General features: G+C 37.4%; 2 protein-coding genes across 5 annotated transcripts in view; one reads left to right on the top strand and one right to left on the bottom strand.

Annotated features, from left to right (window-relative positions):
- ZFR2 (zinc finger RNA binding protein 2) overlaps positions 1-323 on the bottom strand; it is a 144,498-nt gene extending 144,175 nt beyond the window's left edge. For 2 of the 3 annotated variants that reach the window (XM_074204047.1, XM_074204045.1), the window contains exon 1: positions 206-323. In XM_074204047.1, the coding sequence (XP_074060148.1) occupies positions 206-258 (53 nt within the window). In that variant the 5' untranslated portion in view covers positions 259-323. The remainder of the gene's footprint in view (positions 1-205) is intronic. The other variant, XR_012471988.1, reaches the window with a different exon arrangement.
- Positions 1-27,512, top strand: part of ATCAY (ATCAY kinesin light chain interacting caytaxin) — a 78,522-nt gene that overhangs the window by 49 nt on the left and 50,961 nt on the right. Inside the window, exons 1-2 of one of the 2 annotated variants that reach the window (XM_074204048.1) lie at positions 1-702; positions 25,651-25,764. The exon at positions 1-702 is cut by the window's left edge and continues 49 nt beyond it. In XM_074204048.1, the coding sequence (XP_074060149.1) occupies positions 25,688-25,764 (77 nt within the window). In that variant the 5' untranslated portion in view covers positions 1-702; positions 25,651-25,687. Of the gene's footprint in view, positions 703-21,115; positions 21,802-25,650; positions 25,765-27,512 lie in introns of those variants that run through there. The other variant, XM_074204049.1, reaches the window with a different exon arrangement.

Here is a 27,512-nt window from a genome sequence, read left to right as displayed (position 1 = left end):
CCGGAACGGCGGGGACCGGGCCGGGCAACGCCTCGGCCTCCCCGGGCCCCGCGCGCCGCCTCCAGCTCCCCCCCGCCACACGCCACGGTCCCGGGCCGGCTCCATCCCGAGGAGCCGGGACTCGGGGACGCAGGAGGCCGGGCCTGGAGAAGGCCGCTCCCCCCGGAGGGGCGCGGGGAGAAGGGGCGGCGGGGCGGGGAGGTACCTGTACTGCGGGCCGGCACCGGGCGCGAAACCGTAATAGTTGCTCGCCGCCATCTTGGCGTCTTCAGCGAACCCCGCCGGCCCGAGAGGGGGAGGAGAGCGGGAGAAAGGGGCGCTCGGCACGTGACCCCCGCGCCCCCGCGCATGCGCCCGCGCCTTCCCGCCACGCGCCCGCCGCTCGCTCGAGGACAGCCCGGCCGGCCCCGGATCCCCCCCCCCCCCCGGCCGGGGCCCCTCGCACCTTCCTCACCCCTCCCCGGGCTCCTTTACAGACCCCCCATCACGGGGCCCTTCGACTCCAACCCCTCCCTCGCCTCCCTTTGGGGCCCCCCGGGAACTGAGACCTTGCTCGCTCCCAGGGGCCCATTGGCAGTGCCCGCCGTCAGCGCCAAAGCTTCCCCGGACGTCCGCCGGGCAGGCTGTGAGAAGAGCCCCCAAGGAAGCCCGGGGAAAGGACTGTGCCCCCGGAGCGGAGGATGGAAGGCCAGGCCCCAAAAGGTTGGATGTAGTGCTCACTCATTTGTATATAGATTTATATATCTATTAATATCTGTATTAGCTCATCTATATATTATATATCTATACTCCATCAATTAATATACTATACTCAGGGGCGGCTAGGTGGTGCAGTGGATAGGGCACTGGCCCTGGAGTCAGGAGTACCAGAGTTCAAATCCGGCCTCAGACACTTAATAATGATGACCTAGCTGTATGGCCTTGGGCAAGCCCCTTAACCCCAATGCCTTGCAAAAAAAAAAAAAAAAAAACCCTTAAAATATATTCAAATATATTCATGATAAATAGATATATCATTGGTATATGTGATTATGAACATATGTGGCCTTCTTACTATAGTCCCTGTATGTGATAAATTAAATCAATCACCCGGCCTAATGCATGGGGAGAATACACATACAGCGATAGAGTGGCTCACCAGGAATACAAGCTCATCTGGGAAGAAATATAAAAATCTAGTCAAGGTTTTTGAATTTTCTGAGCACAGTGAGTAACTTAGATCAGACCCTATACAAGGTGTTATTCTACATCATTCAGACCTGAACATTGACAAACTGATAATAAAAATAAATCCAGCTCATTCCCCCTTTTCCCCCCCCCATCCTGGCATCTTGCTAAATTCATCATTTCCCCCTCAGGTTCTGTTCTAATATAAAAGATGAAATATCATTCAAATATTAAAAAATAGAATCTATACTGTATATTTACAGTTCTTTGGAATATTCTGTGGAATATTTTACCTTCTCAGGTCTCTTGGCGCCTATACATTCAGAGACTTAAATATGTTGTGATCATCTAGTTTCTAAAATATGGAATTAAAATGCAAAAGAAATATATACCCTCCCTTTTGTGCCTATTCTGCTCTTAAGTTTCTAATACAGTTGTAAATGTTCTCTGAGTGTGCAATTTCCTATCTCAAGCTCATAGATTAAAGTATAGAGAAATAAAGCTCCATCCAGCTCACCACCTACAAGATTTATAATATTTGCAGGTTATTCACTTAGTTTGGACAGTGCGGATAGTGGCTTAGAATCTGCTGGTCACTGTAATGATGCACTGTCTGCATCACTCTTCAATCATTATTTCTACTCATATCTTGAAGTCAGAACCGCTATCCCATCCCCTCCCCCTGCATGGTCATTTCATCTCAAGAGGTTCAAATAGGAGAACAATACAAAATATACTTTTAGTTTGACATACTGTTCCAGGACCTGTTTCCAGAAGAAACATTGTGACCTCCAGATGGAAAAGTAATCCTTTTCCAAGACCAGAATCTCAGAATTCTTCCATCAGCCTCCTTTGAATCCTTTTCTTCTGCCCAAAAGATCTCTGCAGGAAACAGAAAGGAAAGGCAAATTCTTTCAAGTTATACCCTCAGCAAATACAAATAATTAGTCTGAACTGGGTCTGCCAAAGACAAGTGCTCCAATAAACCTAAATTACTTTTGAAACGAATGAGATACCTATGTCATTCAACAGTTAAAAGAAGAACTTTGACTGACCTATATCAGGATACTCAACAAGAATTAGCATTGAGAACCCCTTGAGTCAACTCAGTTGAGTGAAGCATCTATCTTGATGCACCACCATCCAAGCATCTGAGAGAGGATGCTTTGTAACCAGGTGATAAGGAGGTGACAATTAGTCTCTTGAGTCAATCAAAGTCTTTTAAGGCAAAACTAACCTAACTTGCAGAGGAAGGGATTAGGACATTGTTACTATAGCACAGAGTCCTTTGGTGGTAAGACCTTCTAGAGGACTTTCTACCAGTGGAGTCTATGAGGTCAGTAAATCCCTTTCTTGAAGTAATATGTGGTAATGGTGAAGTAATGTGGTGATATTTGTGGTCTCGCTCTCTAAATTCAGGAGTATTAAGGTAAAAAAAGTAGGTTCACCAAATCCAGCCCCATACCACCACCACCCCCATTTCCAATGTCCCAGAGATCTGGGTTCTAGACTTTGGAAATTTCCTGAGGCCTTGGTAGCCAATGGCAGTAGCAGCATTCTATGCTACAAAAGATCTCTTCAGGAAAAGGGCAAGATATTTATCTGGTCTTGAAATAGAGTTCAACACTATATTTCACCTGATTCCAAAATCTCAGTGACACAAACTCCAAAAGACAACAATCACCTCTGACAACAATGGCACCAGGGTAGCCATGCTTTGAACTTCTAAACCAGAGAGGTAAGGAGCAAAAGGAAAAGGAAAGAACACCATGTGGGTAGAGGAAAGGACTATTACGGAAGGGAGTATTCTGTGTACCACTCCACTAAGCCTGAGGGGAAAAGCCCATCACCCAGCTGCTCGAAAAGTCACTTAGGGAAGAACCCTAGGCTGGTAAGCTATGAATTGACTTTATGGCACAGCCTTCAGGGAAATCATCAGAGAGGTATTCAAGAAAGTGAGCAATCAAAGGAAATAAGAAAAAAAGACTAAAAACAACCAAAGATCTCCTAAATAAACACAAATCTGTAAAACATTAATAACATTGATAAGCAGAAGAAATATGGTTTCCAGAAAAAATACTGCAAAACAAAGGAAAATGATTCAACATTTGATGAGACACAGGACTCTGGTGAATTTAAAGAGAATGTAGAACCACAAGATAGTGTTCCTTAGTGCTTTAAAAGAGAAATGAGGATTATGAAAGCAGAATTTATGATCTAGATAGAAAAAAAAACTGGTAGAATAGAAAAACTAATCTGAGACCACAAATCTCATCAAAGAAACAAAAGCAAAAAAATGGATTGGAAATGTAGAATACATATAAGTAAAGTACAATATAGAAGAAGAATAGCAAAAAACAACAACATTAAAAGAAAATTTGTTCTCTATTGAATTAAAATATACTAATCTCAAAGATGGAATCCATAGAGACAACCTAAGGATTATGGGACTCGAAGAAGATCAGTAGTCAAAAAACCTGAACACAATAATTCAAGAAATAATAGAAGAGAATTGACCAGAACTTCTTAACAATGAAAATGAACTATCGGTTTAAAATTCATAGATCACTAGTAGGAAAAAAAAAATCAAATCTGCATATTCAAAGATATATGGTGGATGGGGCCGCTAGGTGGCGCAGTGGATAGAGCATGGTCCTGGAGTCAGGAGTTACCTGAGTTCAAATCCAGCCTCAGACACTTAATAATTACCTAGCAGCGTGGCCTTGGGAAAGCCACTTAACCCCATTGCCTTGCAAAAATCAAAAAAAAAAAAAGATATATGGTGGTTAAATTTAACAATTCAATTCAGAAACAATAAGTTCTGCAAGTGACTAGAAAAAAGATCTCCAAATATAACAGAAAGAGAATTTGAATAGCCCTAAGACTATTCTGTACCTGGGCATATACTTGAATATGACTGAAAAAAATGACTAAACAACAACAAAAGCAGCAACAGCAGCAGAAACCTCAGTAAGAGAGATTTTTTTTCTAAGTGTACACAAGGCAACAGGAATGAAGGCAGAAATCAGGTAGAGGTAAAAATGGAGAGGAAGACCCAAGGAATTATAGTGATAAATCAATCAGTTTTTGTGGAACTACAATATATTGATCTGGACACACCCACATTCACCTCTATTGCCCTGATTTTCTGTCCTCCTCTTGCACCCTCCCATTTTGTAATGCAGTGCTACAAAACCAATATTGTTCTTGATATGAAAGGGCAATTTTCAGAAGAAGAAATCAAAGATATCAATAATATATACAAATGCTTAAAATCAATATTGATTAAATTAAAACAATTACGAGTTAATGGACCTCATCCCTATCAAACTGACCAATATGACAGGAAAAAAAGAAAATGGCAAATGTAGAAAGATTTGGGAAGATATGTAACATTAATGCACTGTGGGTAGATTTATGAGCCAATCCAATCATTCCTGAGAATAATTTGAAGCTTGTGCCCACTGGGCTGTAGAACAATTCAATTGTTAGATCTCTATTCCAAAGAAATCAAAGGAAAAGAACCTATATGCACAAGAATATTCATGAGCATCTCTTTTTTATTATGGCAAAGAATTGGAAATGGAGAGAATATTCAATTGGGAATGGTTGAACTAGTGGAGGTATATAATTATGAAGGAATATTATGGTATTGTGTTATCAGAAATGATTTTTTTCCCAAAAAAACCTGGAAAGACATATGAACAGATGCAAAGTGAGGTAAGCAGAACTTTGTAAATAGTAACAGCAATATTGATGTTTTGTCCTTTGTTCTTGAAGAAGATGCCATCAGAGAGGTGAGGCCATGACAAGCAAATGCATTGGATTTGAGTGAGGGAGGTGCTGTGCTAAGTGACCAACCTCACTTTCTTCTCTGGAGTCATCTGGATCAAGTGGCCAGATATGAATCCAGACAACTAGAGATGGCCCTGAATTTGAGGCAATCAGGGTTAAGTGACTTGCCCAAGGTCACACAGCTAGGTAATTTGATTCCAGTCCTCCTGACTCCAGGGCTGGTGCTCTATCCACTGGCATACCAATTAAACTATAAAATAGTTGTTTTATACAACTAGAAAAAATAATTCCTCTGAAAGAACAAAAAGTCAAGAATATAAAGGGGTCAATGAAAAAAGTGAAAGAAAAGGGCCTAGCAGTACAAAATTTCAAATTATACCATCTAGTATGTGCCAAATATTCCCTGTGCTAAACAATTTACATCTATTAGTTTATTTGATCCTCAGAACAACTCTGCGCTAGATGCTATTATTACCCTCATTTCATAGATTAGGAAACTAAAATTTGCAGAGGATCATGGAGCTAGTAAGTATCTCAGACTAGATTTGAATTGAGGTCTTTCTAACTCTAGACCCAATGCTCAATTCATGTTTATTTTAAGAAATTTATCCAAGAAATCATTCAATATGACCAAGCCAATATAATAAAAATTAGTTTTTGAGCCACCATTGAGCTAAGAATCATTTTTACATTTTAAAAATTATTTATTTTGCTAAACATTTCTCAATTGCATGTAAGAAAATTTTAACAACCATTTTTAAACATTTTGAATTCCAAATTTTCTCCATCCTGCTTCTTCTCATTCCTTGAGAAGGCAAGTATCATATTTCCCCATGTATAAAACATACCCTTTTCTGAAAAATTTGGGGTCTAAAGACTGGGAGCATCATGTATAGTGGTTGTAGATTTTTTTACTTACATTTCCCGCTTTTTTGTGCTTGTTGCCTTTGTGCCATTGTTTCACATTTGTTACCAGTATATTAGGTTAGTTTTGCCACATTTTGCCCAGAAATGTTTCAGAAAAGATTTTCATACAGTGCTTAATTCAAATTAGTTTTTTTGAGTTTTACAATTTTTATATAATCTTATATAACTTCTTAGTTCCTTCCAATTCAAAAATTCTCCTTATCCATGATTCCTTGTCATACTATCTACAGTATGGGCCAAAACTCCCCTCCCCCCACCCCCCATAGAAGGCAATTTGCCAACCTTTGCTACCCTATACTATTCTCTCCAACTTGAAAGAGATTTTAAAATCATATCTCACTCTTCATAATCCCATTTGGGATTTTCTTGGCAAAACAACTGTAGTGTTTCACCATTTCTTTCTCCACCTCATTTTACAGATGAGGAAACCAAAGCAAAAAGGTTAAAATAGGTCACACTGCTAGTAAGTATCTGAGATTGAATTTGAACTTAGATCTTCCTGATTTCAGGTCAGCATTCTATCTACTAAAGCAACTAACTCCCCTTTAAAAATCCTATTTTATCAGAAAACTCTAACTACAAGTTAAACAAGATGACGTCTCTGTTTTTTCTCCAACTCTTGAGACACAATGAATCTCTAAACTGTGAAAGATCTTTTAGCCCAGTCTCAAGAGCATCCAAATGAGATAAGTGGTCCAAAGAAGGAAACTGACTTTATCCAGGACCATACTGATTTTAATGGTCAAAAGGAGGATTTGAACCCAAATCTTTCAACTCCAAATATAGAGCTCTTTCTATTATGTTGAAAGCACTGTCCCTCCTTCCTTTTATTTCACCAGAGTGACTATTCCACGAGTTTTATACGGACACAATGATTTAGCTTTCTTTTTCCCTATCTCCACTTCCAAATTAAGCAAGAATAGATCTGCTTCATACTTGGACTATAAATCATGTGAAACCATAGGTGCTGAATGAAGTTATGTCATTGACTTAGTAGATGGCCTTCTTCCAAGGCAATTGTTCTGACCACTTGTGGTTGTCATCTGGCAGGTCTGGCAGTGTAGTCTCCTGCCATGTCCTGGCTGAACTACAATTGGGTAATGGCACACTGCCTACCTAAAGCTGTGTTTGTCCTTTTAATTAGATAATGGGCTCTGCCCTGTGGGCAGCTATTGCAATATAATCTTCCAAATGGTGTGTATTTGGGGACATAGCTTATTCTGTATAATAAAAAAATATTACACAGACACCACTATACTGCATCAGAGCCTTTTCTTATCCCACTATTACAGATCTCTTCCTTCTGTTGACTATGTCAAATCAGCTTCTCTATATCTTGTTTGTACACAATGATTTATGTGTTGTCTTCCTTATTAGACTGTGAGCCCCCCAAAAATGTTTGTCTTTCATCTTTTTGTGTGTCTTCAGTGCTTAACAGAGTGCCTGAAAGATAATAGGAATTTAATAAATATGTATTAACTAGACTGTTAACTAGGTTTATAAGAAGACCTCAACTGATTCTCATAGCTTCATACCCATCCTACTATTGCTTAGGGGCTCGGGTACCCACTAGCTTCATGACAAAGAACAAAGCACTTAATCCCTGTGGGCCTCTATTTCCTTATTTGAATAATAAGGGAACAAGCTTATATAACTTCTTAGTTCCTTCCAATTCAAAAATTCTCCTTATCCATGATTCCTTGTCATACTATCTACAGTATGGGCCAAAACTCCCCTCTAATGAGTTAAACACAAATTGATTAAATGCTTTCTCAAGCACCTGACAGATGTAAGGCACTAACCTATGCTAGTGAATATAAATATGAGTATACCACAGACCTTGATCTAAAGAAACTTGACATTTTAATAGTGTTATTATAAACTGCTTCCCTAGATCTTACAAGACTTTGACTCAAAACTACTGACAATAATGATTCATTAGAAATGTTTCCAGAAAGAAGGAAAGGAAGGGAGGGAGGGAGGAAGGAAGGAAGGAAGGAAGGAGGGAGGGAGGGAGGGAGAGAGGGAGAGAGGGAGGGAGGGAAGGAGGAAGGAAGAAAGAAAAAGAAAGAAAGAAGGAAGGAAGGCAAAAGAAAGAAAAAAGGATGGAAGGAAGGAAGGAAGGAAAAAAGTAGGGAGGGAGAGAGGGAGGGAAGGATGGAGGGAAGGAGGAAGGAAGAAAAGGAAGGAAAGCAAAAGGAAGGAAGGAAGGAAGGAAGTTACTCAAGAATAATGATTGCCAGGGTGGCTAGGTGTACAGTGGATGGAGCACTGGCCCTGGAGTCAGGAGTACCTGAGTTCAAATGTGACCTCAGACACTTAATAATTACCTAGCTGTGTGGCCTTGGGCAAGCCACTTAACCCCATTGCCTTACTGAAAAAAAAAAACCTAAAAAAAAATAACGATTGTCTCATTTTTTGGAACTTATACTTCAAGCAACTCTTAGTTTCCTGGCACAAAAACAGGTGCTGAATGAAGTGTTAATCAGTTGAATGAATGATCAAAACTTAATTTTATGACCCTCCCTAATAGCAATTAAATTGATATTATTTGAGATTAGGGAAGAGAGAGTTTAGAAAATAATTGAAAAACAGAACAAGAACTTTCCCTAGGAATATTCCCACTCACTATTAATAAAGAAATATATTTTTAATGAAATCTTATCATTTCTACCTTGACAAAATTTCTTGCCTCTGGTACATTCTCTCTACTGGCTCAAACACCACTTTGATTATCACCTCTCAACTTGATTAGTGCAAGTCTCTTAATTGTTCTCCCTGCCTCAAATCTTTCACAATTCTAGCCCATTTTACATGGAGTTGCCAAAGTAATTTTCTTAAGAACAGATTTGCCCATTTTCAACCAACCCAGGAGCCTCCCATTACATCCAGTATAGAATATAAATTCTTCTTTTTTAGCTTTTAAAGTCCTATACAACCTCACCCCAACCTACCTTTTCAACCTCATTATTATTCTTTGATTTGCACACTTAAATACAGTCAAACTGGTCTTCTCTCTGCTTCTTATCAACAGGTTTAGAATTCCATCTACCACCCTAGGTCTAGAATTCACTACTTCCTTACCTGTGCCTAATAGAATCCTCCCCTTCCTTTAAGATGCAGCTAAAATACTATCTTCAGCTTTTCTGAACCTCCCAACTGTTAGTACATTCCAATCTATTTTGTATTCAACTATTTTAGGTGTATATGTACTTGTAGCTGTATTTATTACCTTTATATTTGTCATATTTTTATAATTCCTTGTTAACTGTGCCAACAAAATGTAAAATCATTGCAAATAAAGATTATTTTATTCCTTGTTTTTGTATCCATAATGCCCAACATGTAGAAGGTGCTTAATAGTTGATTACTTGAATGACTGAATGAGAACAATGTAACTTATTATGTTTCATTATTTCTTGAAATCTTGATTTTACATTTTGCAGTACAATGATTCCAAGATCTGGTTCTAAGTTAAGTTTATTTCAATTCTTGGTTTTGATGGCTAACATTTTACTAATTCTTAGCACAATGTCTAACACATAGTAGGCACTTAACAAATATTTGTTAATTGACTGATTGATTGAGGCAAAGAGCAACTCCCCAAGAACTAACTATGGTTCACACAGAGATGAATGGAAAAGGAGATAGTTGGTAAAATAGGCTATAACATATAATCAACAAAGAACTGAGGAACAAGAATAAAAGATGTCATCAAATAATTATATGACAGGAAGAGAAAATGGCTGGTTACATGGCAGTAGCAAGGAGTGTCATAGATGGCCAAAGAACTCCACTAAAACTCTAATGGAGTGGATGAAAGGGACTTCCAAATCAATTGGATCATGGGTCTATTTGAATGCACAGTTGTCAGAGCTGAAAAGATATGAAAGGATCCAAATGGAAGAAGTGCATCTCTGCTTGAGCTTAAAACCACAATTCTCTTTTTCAATACTCAAATTGTGCAAAGATTTCTTTATTTGGAAGATTTTTTTAAACAGGCTAGAAAATTTTGTTTCTAATTTTTTAATGTAGAAATAGTTTTTATAGTCATTCTTTTGCATCCTTTTCAGCAATAAGGCTTAGGTTTTTAAATGTCACTGTGATCACTGTGGCTTCATAAAATCATTAGATAACAAACCCCTGAAATAATGTGCATGTAGGACAGGGTTTGTTGTGATTGAAGAACAATAACTATAAATCCACATTTCAAATAATCATGATCATCACACATTTTTCATTCAACTCCTCATCAGATCTCATGAAATCATTTGTTGCTTTCACTTATTATTACTAGGAGCAGGAAATCAGCTTGGCACTTTCAGCCTGTTCCATGCTAGGTAACTAAACTAATTAGTGTGTTCCATGAATCCATTTAATTATGCATACATAAATTGCAATGCATCATAAGATGCTGAAAATGGTTCAATAGGTGGGGATACCACTGTTCACCATTCCTTGTGAAATTTTTCCCTCATAATCCAATACCATATATCACATGTGACTATATGACATATAGACTGATACTGGGCAAATGTCAAATATAGGTTGATATTTCATATATATGCATATCTAAGTATATATATGCATATCTAATTATATATGCATATATACATATGTATTAGTAAAGTTTAATTTCTAATTTTTTCAGATGAAAAATAAGTAAAAGTGCTATCATTTTCTCTCAGTCTTATAGTGAATCTTTTTATGTACTTTCTGGATTGTATGTATCCCATTTTGGGGATCATTATCTATAGGAACATAGGAACTAAGATAGTACCAAAAAAAGCATTTCATTTGAGTATGTTAAGCATTATCCTAATTTAAAAAAAAAACTCTCAGAAGTTTAAGGATATAGATAAAAATAATGATCAATAACAAATTATATGGATAAGCAGGGGATTAAACTATTAGGAGAAATTAAACTCATAACAAGGTATTCTTTTTTTTAAATCTTCTTTATATCATTGAATTTAATTAACCTATAATTTACATCAGGGAAAAGAATATAAATTTTGCTGAGGGTCCTTGGGGTGCTGGGGTGGGGGGAATGAAGGGAAATTCAACAGTAAATTATATAACAAGAAGCTAATTAGGAGTATGGTAGTTTTTTTTAAAAAGATGGAAAAATATTTATCAACTTCATTTTTTTAATTAAAAATGTAGAACATTATTCAAATCTAACAGCATATTCTAATGAGTTTTCTTTTTCTCCAGATTGCTTTGAGCACTGCCAATAGGGAATGGCTTTAAGGAATGGTTAATTTTCCTAATGTTTTAATGATTTCTTTTGTCTTTCTATCAGTCAATTTATATATACATATATATATATGTACATATACATATATATATATATATATATATATATATATCCCCAGATTGAACACTCACTTGCAACAAAGCAAAAACATCCAATAATGTGATTGTATCTGACAACGTATACAATATCCTTTCATCATATTCCCCCACAGGTGCACTTCATTATCTTTTTTCTGGTTGCTTCATTGATGTTTTCACTTACTGACTTCACTCACTTGACTTCTTTTTAGAGCTTTTTTTTTACATTATTATAGTCACTATGTGTATTGTTTTCTGTTTATCTCATTTTGAAATAGCTCAAACAAATGCTCCTAATTTCTTTAATTCCTCATATTCTCACTACATTCTTACACAAAATCTAAATCTAAGTATGCTAAATCCAACTCTCTGGCTTTCCAAGGACTAGATTATTAATTTTCTTTTTTTAATTTTTGTTCACTTAAGGCACTTAAGTGCCTTTTATTCACTTAAGGGGTTAAATAACTTACACAAGGTCACACAGCTAGGCAGTTATTAAGTCTGGGGTCAAATTTGAACTCAGGTCCTCCTGACTCTAGGGCTGATACTCTGTCTATTGCACCACCTAGCTGCAAGTTTTAGTTTTTTGCAAGGCAAATGGACTTAAGTGGCTTGCCCAAGGTCACACAGCTAGGTAATTAAGTGTCTGAGACCGGATTTGAACCCAGGTACTCCTGACTCCAAGGCCGGTGCTTTATCCACTGCGCCACCTAGCCGCCCCGATTATTAATTTTCAATGTGAGACTGACAGCTCAGAAATTGATAATCAGTACAAATTAGGGCTTGATTTATTGATTTGTTGATTTCTAGACTTTAGGAAGTATTAATGCAAATTAAAAATATGTGAAAGAGCCCAATTGTTAAATATTTACATCCTACTCCTGCCTACAACAACATTCTATCTGCTATTTCCATGACCTGCATGTATAAGACCTATAAGAAGCAAATACTTCCTATGCCACCATTTATCTTCATTGATTTTATTCAAGTTTTTAAAATTTTTATAGCCATATTTTGTCTTTCACGATATTTTGTGTAACTTGCTTAGTTAAGAAATCCCACTACCCATAGCTATGAAAGGTACTTCATCTTGTTCTCTTGTAATTATTTTTAATACTATGAATATAATTTATATTTGGAACACATATCCATTTGTAGTTTATTTTGATATAACCTGCAAAATTTATCATTAATTTGTGTCAAGCTACTTTTAAATTTCCTCAGCTGTTCTTACCAAAAAAAGGTGTCCTTTCCTGAGGAACTGTTATTGGATTTATCTAATACTAAACTACTGTTTTTGATTTCTTTTCCTTGCTTATCTATTTTGTTCCATTAATCTACTTTTTTCCCCACCAGTAACAAATACTTTAGATAATGACTGATTTATAATACAATTGATGATCGACATTTCTACTTTATTATGTCATGTATTTTCTTTCCTCTTGGTCAGTATTCATACTTTTTTAATTTCAGCTGAGTATAATAGATTCTGCTTCAGTACCTTATTTCAACTCTGTGTGTGTCTTTCTATTTCAAGTCTGTTTCTTGCAAGTAATATACTCTTGGATTCTAGTTTCTAATCCATTCTTCTATATTCTCTTCTGTTTATCCTTTTTTTCCACCTGTTTTGCTTCTGATCACTGCTGCCCTTACCACTTATCACCCTCATCTTTCTTAGTGTCTTCCCCACTATTGGATAAGATAGATTTCTATACTTAACTGAACATGTGTTGAATGTTCCATCTTTGAACCAGTTAAAATGAGAATGAGGTTCAAGTGTTGTCCACTCCTCTCTCTATCTTGTCCTCAATTGAAAAAGTCTTCATTTTATGTGACATTTTCCCCATTCGTCCACTCTATTCCCTCTTCTCCTACTATACATTCCTTTCTCAGTCTTTCATTTTTCTTACTGAAATTATTCCAACAAACAGATTCATACCTATGCTCTCTGTCTAAGGACATTCCTTCTAACTCTCCTAATGATTAAAAAGTTCTTGGAAGTTTGGTGTATCATTTTCATATTTGGTAATATAAACAGGTCAACTTTATTAAGTTCCTCATTATTTCTTACTTATATTTACCTTTTTATGCCTTTTAAAGTCTTGTTTTTAAACATCATCAGATTTTCTATTAAATTCTGCTTCTTTTTTTATCAGGAATGCCAGAATATATACTATTTCATTAAATGATTATTTTTTCCCCAAATGATTATAATCAGTTTTGCTGTATAGGGTTATTCTTGGTTGTAATACTGGTTCCTTTGTCTTCTGGAATATTATATTTTAAACTCTCTGTTCTTTTAATATGGTATCTACTAAATCTTGTGTGATCCTAACTATGGTTCCATGGTATTTCAGTTGTTTCTGACTACTTTTAGTATTTTCTTCTTGACCTAGGATCTCTGGAATTTGACTTTAATTTCTATAGGAGGCTTCATTTTGCAATCTCTTTCAGGTGTGATTTCTTTTTTTTTTTAATTAATTAATTAATTTATTTATTCTTATTTTTGTACAAATGATTTTTTATACATTACTAAAATATTCTTGTTTAAGAGTAAACATAATACCTCCTCCCCCCAAAAAATATAGACCTGCATGAGCTCTAAAGTAAAGGAAAGAGAAAAAAATTAAAATTAATAATAATAATAATAATAGATGCAGCCAGGTGGCACAGTGGATGCAGCACCAGCCCTGGAGCCAGGAACACCGGGTCCAAATCTAGCCTCAGACACCCAACAATCACCCAGCTGTGTGGCCCCAGGCAAGCCTATTTGCCCTGCACCCCCGCAAATAATAATAACAATAATAATAATAATAATAATAATAATAATAATAATAATAATAAACGTGCTTCAGTCTGTGTTCTAACACCTCCAGCTCTGTCACAGGTGGATCACATTTTTTTATGATAAGTCCATCACAAAAGCTACTTCCATATTTTTTCACCATTGCCATTGCTGATCACAACTCCCTCCATTCATGCTTCCCCACTACCATATAATATATTTTCTCTCTCCTTTCATTCTGTCCCTCTTCTTAAATGTGCTGTAGGGTAGCTGAGTGGCACAGCAGACAGATCCCTGGCCCTGGGGCCAAGAGGCCCTGAGCCCACATACCACCCCTTAGGCCAAGCATCCACCTGGCCCTATGGTCCCAGACAGACCATCCAATCCCAGCCCCTTACAAGAAGTAAATAAGAAAATGTGTTATATCTGACCACTCTGCCCCCACGGTCCATCCTCTCCTCCATCACTCACATCCCCCTCCTCCCCCTGTCCTCCTTCTCTCCCTCCCACTCTAGATGTCTATACCCCATTGAGTATATATGCTGTTTCCTCTCCCAGCCAAAGAGGTGTGAATTCTTTCAATTTTTATTTTTCTCTTTGGTTCTGAGATATCTGGGCAATTTTCCTTTATAATTTCTTGAAATATTATGTCTAGACTTTTTTATCATGACTTTCTGATAATCAGTGATTTTTAAATTATATCTCCTTGATGTTTTCCAGATCTGTTCTTTTTTCAGTGAGACATTTCACATTCTTTCTATATTTCATTATTTTTTACTCTTTTTTATGGCTTCTAATAATCATGAGCTTCTATACAACAAATACTAATTTTTTTTTAGTTTTTGCAAGGTAAATGGGGTTAAGTGGCTTGGCCAAGGCCACACAGCTAGGCAATTATTAAGTGTCTGAGACCGGATTTGAACCCAGGTACTCCTGACTCCAAGGCCAGTGCTTTATCCACTATACCACCTAGCCACCCCACAAATACTCATTTTTAAGGAATTATTTTCTTCAGTGAGATTTTGCACCTCTTTTCCCATTTGATCAATTCTGCTTTCAGTTCCTTTTCTTCAGTGAGATTTTATACTTTTTTTTATAATTTGGCCAATTCCATTTTTTTTCTTCTGTATTTTTGTGCCTCCTTTTCAAGATAGTAATTCTTTTTTCATAATTTTCTTGTATTGCTCTTATTTCTTCTCAATATTTCCTCTAGTACTCTTGATTTTTCTAAAAAATAAAATTGCTCTTTTTTTACTTCTTTGTTTAGCTTTCTAGGAATTCTTTTTGTGCTTGTGTCCAATCTACACTTGTTTTTGAGTCTTAGCTTATAAAAATTTTAACATTGTTGTCTTCTGAGATTGTATCTAAAGCTTCCCAGTGACTATCATGGCTTTTTATAGTCAGGGTCATCTTTATTATTGTTGTTAATGTTTTTACTTTCTCATTTTTCCATCCTATTCTTGACTTTGGATTTTGGGCTGTCTACCTCAGAAAGGTAAAATTGGTCACTGTCCTAAGCCTCAGACTTTTTCATCCTGATGTTTTCACAGCTTGTTCTGAGATATATGTAAGTTTTTGATGGTTCCAAGTTGATGTGATCTGGGGAAAAGTGTGGTCATTGCATTTCTTGTCTGTGCTCTAGTCCTAACCCACATAGGTCCCTGCTCTCTCACAACTACAACTCCCTTCCTCTCTAGAACTGTGACTCATACCCTGGTAGGACTTTTTCTCCCTTGCAACTACAATCACTCCACCCTGGAAGTGACCTGGAACTTGGTAATAAGCAATGTAGTAGTCAGATAGCACCTGGTCCTATAATTTTTATTATGTCATAGTTTTTAAGAAGCAGAATGACCAGGTAGCAAGAGAACTGACCTGAGTTCAAGTTCTAAATCTGCCTTGTGCTAGGTGTTTGATTCTGTTTAAATCTTTAAAACTATAAGTTTCAAAGAGAGTATTGACCTGCACTGGTAGAGGGAGCCTTCTCACCTGAGAATATACTATTATCAATTAAATCACAGATTCAATCTCTAACTTATATTGGCTACATTTAACATTTCTGCTTTTTACATTTATTTTCAATTTTTCTGTCCCCAAATACATAGTTTATTTTTCTAAGAGTGATAAACATGTATAATTCTTTTATCATCCCATTCAAAGAGCACCATTTTTTAGCTCTAAATTTCTCCAATAGTTTGTTTAGTTTCTGTATTTTCCCTTTTGCTTATCTTTGTTGGATTTGTCCAACAAATTCCTTTGAAAAAGGAATATTAAAGTCTTCTTGGATTACTCTTCTTGAATTACAATTTGTCTTTTTTCAATTCAGTTCATTTTTCCTTTATGAATTTAGAGCTATGCCATATATATATATATATATATGTATATATACATATATATGTACCTACATATTTGGTGTTCATATTGATTCATTGTTTATGGTTCCTCTAAGCATTATGCTTCTTTCTCATTCTATTGATATTATTAATTTTTTATTTTTTATTTGTCTGAGAACAAAATTAAAATTCCTTCTTTTATGGATTCACCTCATTCTAATTTTGCTTTGTTTTGCTCAGTTTGATTCTATGTGTTTCTCTGCTTTTTAGATGTGTCTCTTGGAAGCCACAGATTATAGAAATTTTTTTTCTGCTACTCTCTTTTACTTAAAATACTTTGATTATTTCCACAGGCTCTCTTCCCCCAGCCACTCTGATTCTCACTCCCATTTATCAACTCTTTCCTTAAACTTGGGGTATTTCTTAAATTATTATTTTATTTAGTTATATATTTCTTTCTCTTTTTTCTTTCCTTTTCTCCTTTAAGTTAAATAGTAAATTCAAAATCTATCCTGTTCTCTTCTCCTCTAATTTCTTTAGTTTGTTAGAGTTTTTAGCCCCTTTTTCTTTTTTTAGATTTTTTGTTTGCCCCCTTTTCTAAGAATTTCTTTGCTTTGTTCTCTTCATTAATTCTCTTTCTTATTTATTCATAAATTTTATTCTCTGATTCATGGTCTATATCCTTATATGCTCCTTTATATTCTCTAATGTAATAATTCCTCAGAGAGTTAAAGACAAAGTAAAATATTTGAAAACTTTCTTCTAACCAATTTCTAATTTATTGATTCTGTAGCTTTTGCTTCATCATCCTTTTTTTCTGATGTTACCTATGGGTTTATAAGCATGAAGATATGTGAAAGTAATGTAGATAGAAACCATGTTCCTTGTTTTAAAAAATTACCTAAATTCTGAGTTCCAATTCTACCTTTGCTGACTTTTAATTGTCTTAGCCCCCTTTGTTGGAGATTTTTTACTTTTTTATTTTTTTGTTTTGGATGTGAGAGGAGGAGAGCTACCCTTAGGTAATATTACTCTATCCTCTTTCCAAGATCTCAAAACATGTACTTTTGGTAAAAAGACAGTAGAGCCTCCATTAAAAGAAGCTACATCTTCCTCTGGAGATTATACAGTTAAATGCTAGCCTACATCATAGAGAGAAAGAAAAAAGCTTCAATATTCCTTGTTATCAATAGAAATGCATAGAAATGTCATGGATATGTGTGCATGGAAGTAGACATTTTCTAACGAGTCATATCAATGCATTCACATTCACCAAAGAAAGATGAAGATATCAGTTATAAAAACTCTAGTTAACAAATATATCCTTATCTATATTATGAAAGGGAGTATGATAATCACAAGCTAGGGTATTACAGAATATATAATAGCAGTTACAGCTTAGCTAGCCCTAATATATGCACCCACTCACTAAATATATCCAACTTGATCCAGTCAAGATTTATCAGGTGGCCTATCATAGTGAGCACAAAACTTACCTAAAATAGAAAGCATCATTTTAGCACCAAAATATCAGCTGACAAATAGCATAGAATATATTTAAAGCAATTACTGCTCCCTTGCCACCTCCTCCTGTACTTCTACTCTTAGCCCATGGGTAGTCAGGATCAGGAGTCTTTCCTTTCCTTTCCCCATTACCACCCAATATCTGGGAACTGTGAGATAGGGAATAGAATATAACAGTTGCCTGTCAGAGGACCACCAGAGCTAGAAAGGCTTATAGTTTGGATCTAGGTGTGAAATCAATTCCTGTTGTCTGAGGACCAGACCAGATGAGTTTGGAAAGACTCATCACCCTGCTTGATTTGCAGAGGGATATATTTTCAGTAACTAGACTTTTCAAAGACCACCTAAAGTTGTAGGTGCAATTTGTATCATTGAAGGTACCATCTACATTGATAAAATCATAAATCATTGAAAAATTAAAGAAATCTCTTCTATAGCATACATGTGTTTGAAAATTCATGAAGGCTTCAATGAGGAGGTGGAATTGGAATTGAACCTTGATAAATACACAGCATTCGAGAAGCAAAGATAAGGGGTAGACAGGTCCATTATATGCAAAGAGGACATTGTGATGAAGCACAGAGACAATCAGTTTGACTGAAACAAGGAGTATGTGAAGAAGAGTAATATGAGTAATTTAACCACCATCACCCCTAATTTCAAATGCCCAGTAGGGATTGGTTTATGTTGTTCATCCTTTAAAGTAGTCTCACTCTTTTGAGAATTAAAAAGGTGTGTGTGTGTGTGTGTGTGTAATGTGAGAGAGATCAAAATCACTCCTCCATAAGATGCAGAGTCCTATCTTTCTCTTTTTGACTTCTCTTTTCTCAGTGTAACTTGTATGTATATTTATATACTTATCTCATCCTAAAAGGATATTAGGATTTAGAGCATTATAGAGCATTATAGAGCATCTAGAGATTATCTCAATGTAAAGGTGATTCTGAAATAACCCACATAACCCTAATGCATTTATCAGTGAAATCCATTATGCATTGCTCTCAGTATGAGAAGGAAGCCCAGAACCTGTTCAGATAGACTGAGGTTTTTGGTCTCACCTTCTCGGCCGTTCATAAAATCAGGAAGTTGAAATTAAGTAGAAATCTAAAAGTTATGAAGGATCAGGAGATTATGGATTCTCCATCTTTCTGTCAGTATGGCCGGGGTCAGCTTCTAAATCAGGAATCAAGGGTTCTACAAAAGTTCTGGGTTCTACAAATAGCTTAAGGGAAAAAAAAGATATACTGTACTTAAGGAACACACCTTGAGGACCCTAGCAAAAGGAATTCCAGGACCTGTGAAGTTCCCTTTTGCAACATGTGCTTTCTTGGTTTGAGTCCATTTTTCCTTGAATAATGCTCTCTCTCTCTCTCTCTCTCTCTCTCTCTCTCTCTCTCTCTCTCTCTCTCTCTCTCTCACACACACACACACACACACACACACACACACCTTTTTAATTCTCAAAAGAGTGAGAGAACCTTTAAAGGATGAACACCATAAACCAATCCTATATTTTGCAAATGAAGGAACTGAGACCCAGAAAGGGGAAAGGATTTGCTTAAGATTATACAGATTGAGGAAACCAAATATCCAGGTTCAAATCCAAGCTATTTTAGAATCATAGTTCTAGATTCAGAAGAGACGGTCTAGTCCAATCAACTCCCTCCTTTTACAGAGGAGAAAACAAACCAGAGGGGGTTCCATCTTGCTCAAGGTCACCCAATAAATGACAGGATTCAAATTCAAGTTCCCTAGCTCTAAATTCAGAGCTCGATGTGGGAAGAAGAGGAATAAGGATTTAAATAGGGCCAGGCACTGTGCTAAGCACAAATTTCTCATTTTCATCCTCACAACAACCCTGGGAGGTAGGTACTATTCAATGTCTCCATTTACTCCAGAGTCACAAAGCTAATATGTGCCTGAAGTTGAATGAACTCAAGTCTTCCTGGCTTCAGGTCTAGCCCTCTATCCATTGTATCATCCATCAGCTATCTCTTGTAACTAGGCCTTTGCTCTCTGCCTTTTTCCCCTTTACCTGTTGAATACCTAATCATCTTACTAGCTCAGGTCAAATACCATCTCCTCTAAGAAGACTTCCCTGATCTCTCTCATTGGCAATAGCTCTTTGATGTGAATATGTATCATTTTATAACTGTGTATGTAATGTCTCCCTTTTAGACTTTGTATTACATAGGGGCAGGAACTGGTCTTGCCTAAACTTTGGATCTCCTCCTTCATCCCCACCCCCCACCTCCCACACATTCAGTAAAAGGCTGTGTATACAATCAACACTTAATAAATGTTTACTGAAATACTCAACTTTTTCTCACAGAGAAATTTGTAGCATTCACTCTTTAGTTCAAGAGGAAGGGAAGCTAAGTTATCTCTATCAGAGGGCATACCTGTGGAATCAGTTTCTCCCTCACCTGGAGGCATCATGGTATCCTGCAAAATAAGTAACCCTGTGTTCAGGTTATCACATAAACTCTCTTAACTCATTTAATAATTAGCTATTTCTTAACCTCAACACTTCATCTTCCAAATCTTATCCTATCTCTGTCATTTATCACCCTCATTTCTCTACACCCCTTATCTTCTCTGCCTCTCAGCATCCTTGATTTCCTTCAAGTTTCAATTCAAATGTTACCTCTTCTGAGAAGCCTTCTTGATTCCCTTTCCTCATCTCCCCAGGTAGTGTTGACTTCCTCAATTTATCTTGTATAATATTTATTTGTGATCATGTAATTTCCTTCTCCACCCTCATCCCCAGAAGAACATGAACTTCTTAAAGATAAAGGCTTTTTTTCTTGTTTTGGTTTAGCTTTTAGTTTGGTTTCATTTCCCTAGTACCTAGCATAATGCTTTGACCATAGTATAAATGTTTGATGAATTAAATCTGAGTGACCTTTACAAGTCAGTACCACTCTTTGGACCCTTAGTTCCTCCTATGAAAACTAACAGGTTGTTTTAGATGTTTTCTGAACTCTGACATTCTATATTCTCTACTCTAAAATTCTTTTGAGATCCAACATTCTGTGATCTATATTTCTCTATATCACTGTGTTCTATATTCCAAGATTCATTCTGGCTCTGACATTCTATGTTTTCTGCTCAAAGACTTCCTCCAGATCTGACATTCTCTGTGATCCATTTTAGGTCTAGCCATTCTGTGTTGCTATGCTCTAAGGTCTATTCCAGCTCTGCCATTCTGTCTTCTATGCTCTAGATCTTCCAGCTAAATTCCTGATATTATGAATGTGTTCCAAGATACATTCCAACCCTAACATTCTGTGTTCCATATCTGAGTTCCCTTTCTGTTCTGCCAATGTTCTGTATCCTAAGGCCATTTTCAATCCAAATAGTCTCTAAGAATAAGAGCACTACTGTTCTAGCTCTCAATACACCATCCAAGAATCATTTCATCGGTTTCTGCCTATGAAGAGGCTTCAGCAATATTTACTCCTCTTCTAACCAATAGAAAGGAATGGATACTGGAAGGGGGATGTACTGTTGTATCAGACATCACACACACACACACACACACACACACACACACACACACACACACGCAGGCAGCATAATTAACTGTCTTAAGAGCCCTAAGCCTCAGGCAGCAGTGAGCTGGGAATAATCAAATACCTTGAAGGCAGGGGCCGGCAGCGATGGCTAAGGAAGGAGCGGCGGCAGGAGCGGTGACATTAGGGGAACATGATTGAAGGTTCCCGGTTTTGCGGACAAAACAGCAGCCCCTCAGTCGTCAGGTTTTCCTGGACGACAGAGCCCAGCCAGCCTTCCACAGAAGAAGGGATGTCTCCCCTCCATCCCCATTCTCACTGAGGGAGCTGCCATCCGAGGCAGAAAGGGAGGGATGCACAGCTGGTTCGTTTGAGGACTTGCCTTTGTTCGCTCCTAAGGAGGAGAGATCGCCTGGCGGTGAGTACACCTTCCAGCCCTTCGGGTCTGCGGAAGGAAAGAGCTATCTGGAGATGTTTATTGGCTACCGCCCTTTTATTTTTCCACCCCTGCCTCTCCCCGGGTGGCCACGGAGCCCTGGCCAAGATGGATCGCATCCTTTGGCAAAGATGGATCGCATCCTCCGCATCTCGCAGCGCAGGCATCAGCCAGCTATTCCTCACAGCCTTTAGCCCACATCAGTCCCTTGCTAAACCTCACGGATGGGAAAGAATGAGATATGCCGCATTTGGGGGTGGATTTACGGGTTCGATTCGTACCTGAATCCTCTCCCCAGAAAGGGCGGCCTACATTGATATTTCAGGCTCCATGCATTTCCTATTTGGAACAAGTGAAGTCTTTTTAAAAGCCATGATAAGCGGATTTTAAGGGGATAATTTTTTTTTTCCAGGAGGGGGAGGGTTGAGAGGAAGAGAGAAAGCCTTTCAAAGAACTAGATTCCCTTATAGAAACACAAAAGAGATAATTATTTGCTTCTTAAATTAAATTAGTCAATAGTTATTAAGTACCTACTGTTTGCAAGCCCTTTACTGTAAAGTGTATTCGTGGGGGGGGGGGATAGAGATGGGGGTGGGGTGGGGTGGGGGAGGTGCATTAAACCAATAAGAGAAAACAAAAAGAAATGAAAGGAGGTTGTTCCCCCAAGAAGCTTAAAGATTAATGCTGTTTCCTCTAATGTTATTGTATTGAGAGGGCAACTGAGACCAAAATGATTGGACATTCAGAAAAGCAAACAAACAGGTATATGTCAACATTGTATAAGGTGTGTTCTTAAGTGGAGAAGGGATAATAAGCCTTCATTGATGGATCACAGTTTGTCCCAGCTGAAAGAAACCTTAGAACAGAATACTAAAACTGGGAGGAATCTTAGAACATAAAACACAGGTTGCCAGACCTAAAAGAAATCTGAGAATCTAGACTGAACTGAAAGTGGACTTTAGAATAGTAGCTGATATTTCTCTAAAGTTCCCCAAAGCATGTTATATCCAAAATTTCATTTGAGCCCCAAAATGATCCTTGAAGTAAACAACAACAACTGGAGATTGGCAAAGTCCTTTTACCCATGTTAATTCATTTTTACAGATGAGGATAAAACTCAGCAGCTTGAGTGGTTTGCTCAGGGTCACACATTGTCTGTGACATAATCTGAACCCAGGTCTTCCTAATTCCAGGTTCAGTTCTCTCTTGAGTACCATGTTGTCTTGCAATGTTAGCCCAAATGATATACATGTAAAGTATTTTGCAAATTTTGAAGCACTATGTAAATGTTAGTTATCACTATTCCTATTCTTAGAGTTCAGAGAGAACCTTAGAAAGCATCTAGTTGGACCCCTTCATTTTACAAAAAAAAAAAAACTGAGGTCAAAAAATGTTTGGGAACTGGCCCCAAATCTCACAAGATACAACTAACCTGAGATTCAAACTCAGATCCTTTTAACTCCGGATTTGGTGTGCCTTCCCTTAACACCTGTCTCCATCCATGGAGGAGGTTAAAATATAGTAATGATTCAATGCCATATGTTCCTTTCTTACATGACACCCACATTGTCCTCCTGCATCCTGAAGTCTGAGTTCTGAATGCACCCATAGATACATGATGTATATTGTGGCTGCTTGTGCTCTATATTGACAGTGTGTTTTGGAAGGACACAGGTCCCTGTGGAGCAAAGACATCTTCAGATGTGGAGACTGAAAGGATTTCTTTATGGAAGGCTTTAGCACTTTCTTCCTGTGACATTATATCGAATAGAAATAGAAACAGAACCACAGTGTTTGCTAGAAGGAAACTGAAATGGAGGCTACTGCCCCATGACTTGAAATGAATTTTTCATTTATTTAAACCTTCCCCTAAAAACAGCTGCAGAAGAACAAGGAGGATAATATAACTGATTTTTATTTTGATGCCTCCTCCCCACTACACTCCCCTACACCTCCCAGCAATAGTCAGATTGCAAGAGGCATTTGCAAACTATACTGTCTTCCTGAACTTCCTCCACAAATAATGATCAGATTCTCGAAAGGTACCAGGTTAAGGTCAGGTTTGAGTCTCTTTTCTAACCAGAGTCTATTTGAACCTGCTTAGCTTTTCCTTGGAGGTTCTCACATAAAATATTATCATAGGATCATAAATAAGAAGGGACAACTCACTCATCTTACAGAAAAAGAAACTGAGAACCAGAGGGGGCTTACCCAAGATCATCAGTATTGTTATTGTTCATCCTTCAATTTTGAAAAATACTAATGACATCCTAAGGATGGAGTACAGTATGTTGTGGCTGATCAGTTCAATATGAGTTGAAAAAGCACTACCATTACTTCTCAGATTGGGGACAGGTTTAATAAACAACTATAAGCAGTTGGTGACAGCTAGGTGGCCCAGTAGATAGAGCAGAAGGCCTGTAGTCAGACTTATCTTCCTGAATTCAAAACTGGCCTCAAATTCTTACTATGTGACCACGGGCAAGTCACTTAACCCTTTTTGCCTTGGTTTTCTCATCTGTAAAATGATCTGAAGAAGAAAATGGCAAAGTGTTCCAGTAGCTTGATCAAGAAAATCCCAAGGGGCAGCTAGGTAGTGCAGTGGATAAAGCACCAGCCCTGGAGTCAGGAGTACCTGGGTTCAAATCCAGTCTCAGACACTTAATAATTACCTAGCAGTGTGGCCTTGGGCAAGCCACTTATAACCCCATTTGCCTTGCAAAAAACCTAAAAAAAAATCCCAAATGGGATCAGCAAAGAGTTGAACATGACTGAAAAAAAAAACCAACTGAATAAAAAATTAAAAGTTGAGCCCAGGGTTTTTTTGGCTAAAAATTTAGGATGCTTTTGACAACATCTAGCTGCCTTCCCGGAAGCCTGAGAAGTAGACTGGATAAATTCTTGAAGCACTTCTTGTGAGATCTTTATGGGGAGAGGTTAAGATAAACTTGTCCATTTCCCATTTTAGTTCATAGATCTTCAACAAACAGTACTTTGGGGAATCATTCAAAGGGTAGTCACAGATTGCCAATGTCTAATTCACTCAAAGAGTTTTATAAAATGACCTTGAGGAAGCCATATAATAGAAATAGCACTAGTTTAGGAATCACAAGATCTGGGTTCAGATCCTTGTTTGGACAAAATCTCACTTTCCTAATCTATAAAATAAGAGGACCAGATGACATGCCTTATACATAGGAGGACTTAAACATTTGAATTTAATATCCCTTCCAACTCTAAACTTTTATTCATTCATTTTAAAAATATTTGTGTCTACTGTGAGCAGAACTACGTGTGAGGTACTGTGCTAAATGTTGAGGGTAATTCAAAGTCTAGAGAAGATTCTTTCCTTATCTTCATGGTACTCAGACTAGTAGTGAGATAAGACACCAGTAAAAAACAGTTACAATGTACAATATTACATGATATACACCATGATAATTACACCTGGGAGGATTCAGAAAAAAACTTTCTAAAGGAGGACATATTTTGAGTTGGGCTTTGAAGTTTGGGTAAGCTCCTGCAATAGATGCATCGGGTACAGTACTAGAGAAGAAGAGATGATTGTAAGAGCTATTATGACAGGACCTACTGAAGATGAGAGATAAGGGAGAGAGAAGAGTAGCAAAAATTACTTCTTAGTTACGTTATCCCAGGCCTAAAACAGCCCCTCTGCACCTGCTTCATTCTCCAAAAAGTATAGGGATTCAACCATATGATCTCCAAGGATTCTTCCAACTCTAATATGTTGTGATGCCATGACACTGATGATATGATACCAAATGAAGTTAATAATTCTTCTTTTCTCCCTGTTTCCATCCTCCATTTCAGACCAGTTTCAAGCTTTTTCCATCCCTGATTTATCACCATGGGAACCACAGAAGCCACCTTACGAATGGGAAATGTGGATGTGAAGGAAGAATGGCAGGATGAAGACTTCCCCAGGTATGTCTTCCATCCTTAGCTATTGAGAATTAGAGGTGAAGGTGAGGGCAAGAAATGTAACATTTCTACCATGTGGACTATTTCTCAGAGAAGTACAACATAATAAAATAGTTCAGAGGTTCGTGAATCTCTAGATTTTTAAGACTTTTTTTAAATTTTTGAGATCAGAGAATTGTAGTCACCAGGCCATGGGCAATACAGCTAGTAAGCAATGGAGCCAGAATATAAAGGCATTTCTCCTGATTTAGGCTCCACTGTTCATTCTGCTACAATACACTACCTCTCTTGCAAGTTAGATTTCCCAAAGCTTAGTTTCTGAGCTAGAATGTACTAAATCTAACAGGAACTAGAAAAGTTCCCGTGTGAATTCTTCCTACTCCAAAATCATGTGCAACCCATGTTGGCAATAACATTTGTCTACAATTCTTCTATTCCTTTATTGATATTTTTGATTGTGATCACATGCAAGGCAGCTCTCTTAAAGAAGTTTATTCTGCCCCCCCCCAATCTTTTTAATTAATCTTTTTCTCTTCAAAAACCTTTAGTTGTACCATTAATCCTTCTTTCCATGGTTCAAGTAGAAGTCAGAAAATACAGTTCAATACAGCAAATATTTTATTGGAGTTCACTCTGTATAAGGTACTATACACAAAAATAATTGGATCATTAAGAGCTAGAAGGGACATTAGAGGTCTTCTGATCACATTCCTTTGTTTAAAAGATAAGAAACTATGATCCAGAAAAATTAAATGCATGCCACATAGTAAGCATTATATAATGTTAGTTGTTTATTATTATTCCCAAGATCAGATAATAAGAAGGTTAGCAGAGGATTTGAATCCAGGTCAAGAATAAGGACACAAATCATTATGATGCAAGAAAAATGTCCAAGCAGAACACTATGGAAAGTTTGGGGGGAGAGAGAGGCCATTTTCATCTGGCAAGACGAGATACCCGAGGAAGTAGCTTCTGAGCTGATCCTCAAAGAAAGGAAGAAAAGACATTCCAGAATACTGAGCAGGACCCCTGAGCAAAGTTAGAAGTCTCTGAAAACTAATGTTTAGCCCCGTTAGCACAGTACTCACAGCATAGCAGTCATAGAGCTGGTTCTATCCTTTGTTCTTTTATTAGTTTGTTTTACACCTATTGAGTCACTTCTCTCCAGAACTCAAGTATTCTCCATCTATACAACTTATACAACTTAAACCCCAAGGACTGTTGAAGGACAAAAGCCTCATAGACCTTAACATGCCATTGAAATAGGAATTATAGCAACAATGGGCAAGATTCCTTTGGTCTGAGATGCTAAAGCTGAAAATTCCAGGTAAACAAAGGTCACTGTGTGGCTGGAAAACCACAGATTCTTCTTTAATCTCTTGTTGGGTACTTCTGATTTCCTCTTGCTTAGGTTTTTCATCTCAGTCATTGATTCTAGGGCTGAACTTAAATACCCAAAAATTATATCATTCATTCCCCTTCCTCTAGATACCATTCAGTTTTATCCTTCATGAACACATGAATATTCATGTGATAGGATGGGAACATATTGCCTAAGTATGTCATTTACCTAAAGGATAAAATATAAACTTCTCTGTTCCACCTTCCACCACCATGTTGGTATAATTTATATTTCAATGGCATGTTAAGGTCTATGAGGCTCTTGTCCTGCCATAATCCTTGAGGTTTAAGTTGTATGAGGGACTTTCTCCCCATTTTACAGATGGAGAATACTGAGTTCTGGAGAGAAG

Source organism: Macrotis lagotis, chromosome X (genome assembly GCF_037893015.1).
Source record: "Macrotis lagotis isolate mMagLag1 chromosome X, bilby.v1.9.chrom.fasta, whole genome shotgun sequence".
NCBI lineage: Eukaryota > Metazoa > Chordata > Mammalia > Peramelemorphia > Peramelidae > Macrotis > Macrotis lagotis.
This window is presented reverse-complemented; position numbering and strand designations above follow the sequence as displayed.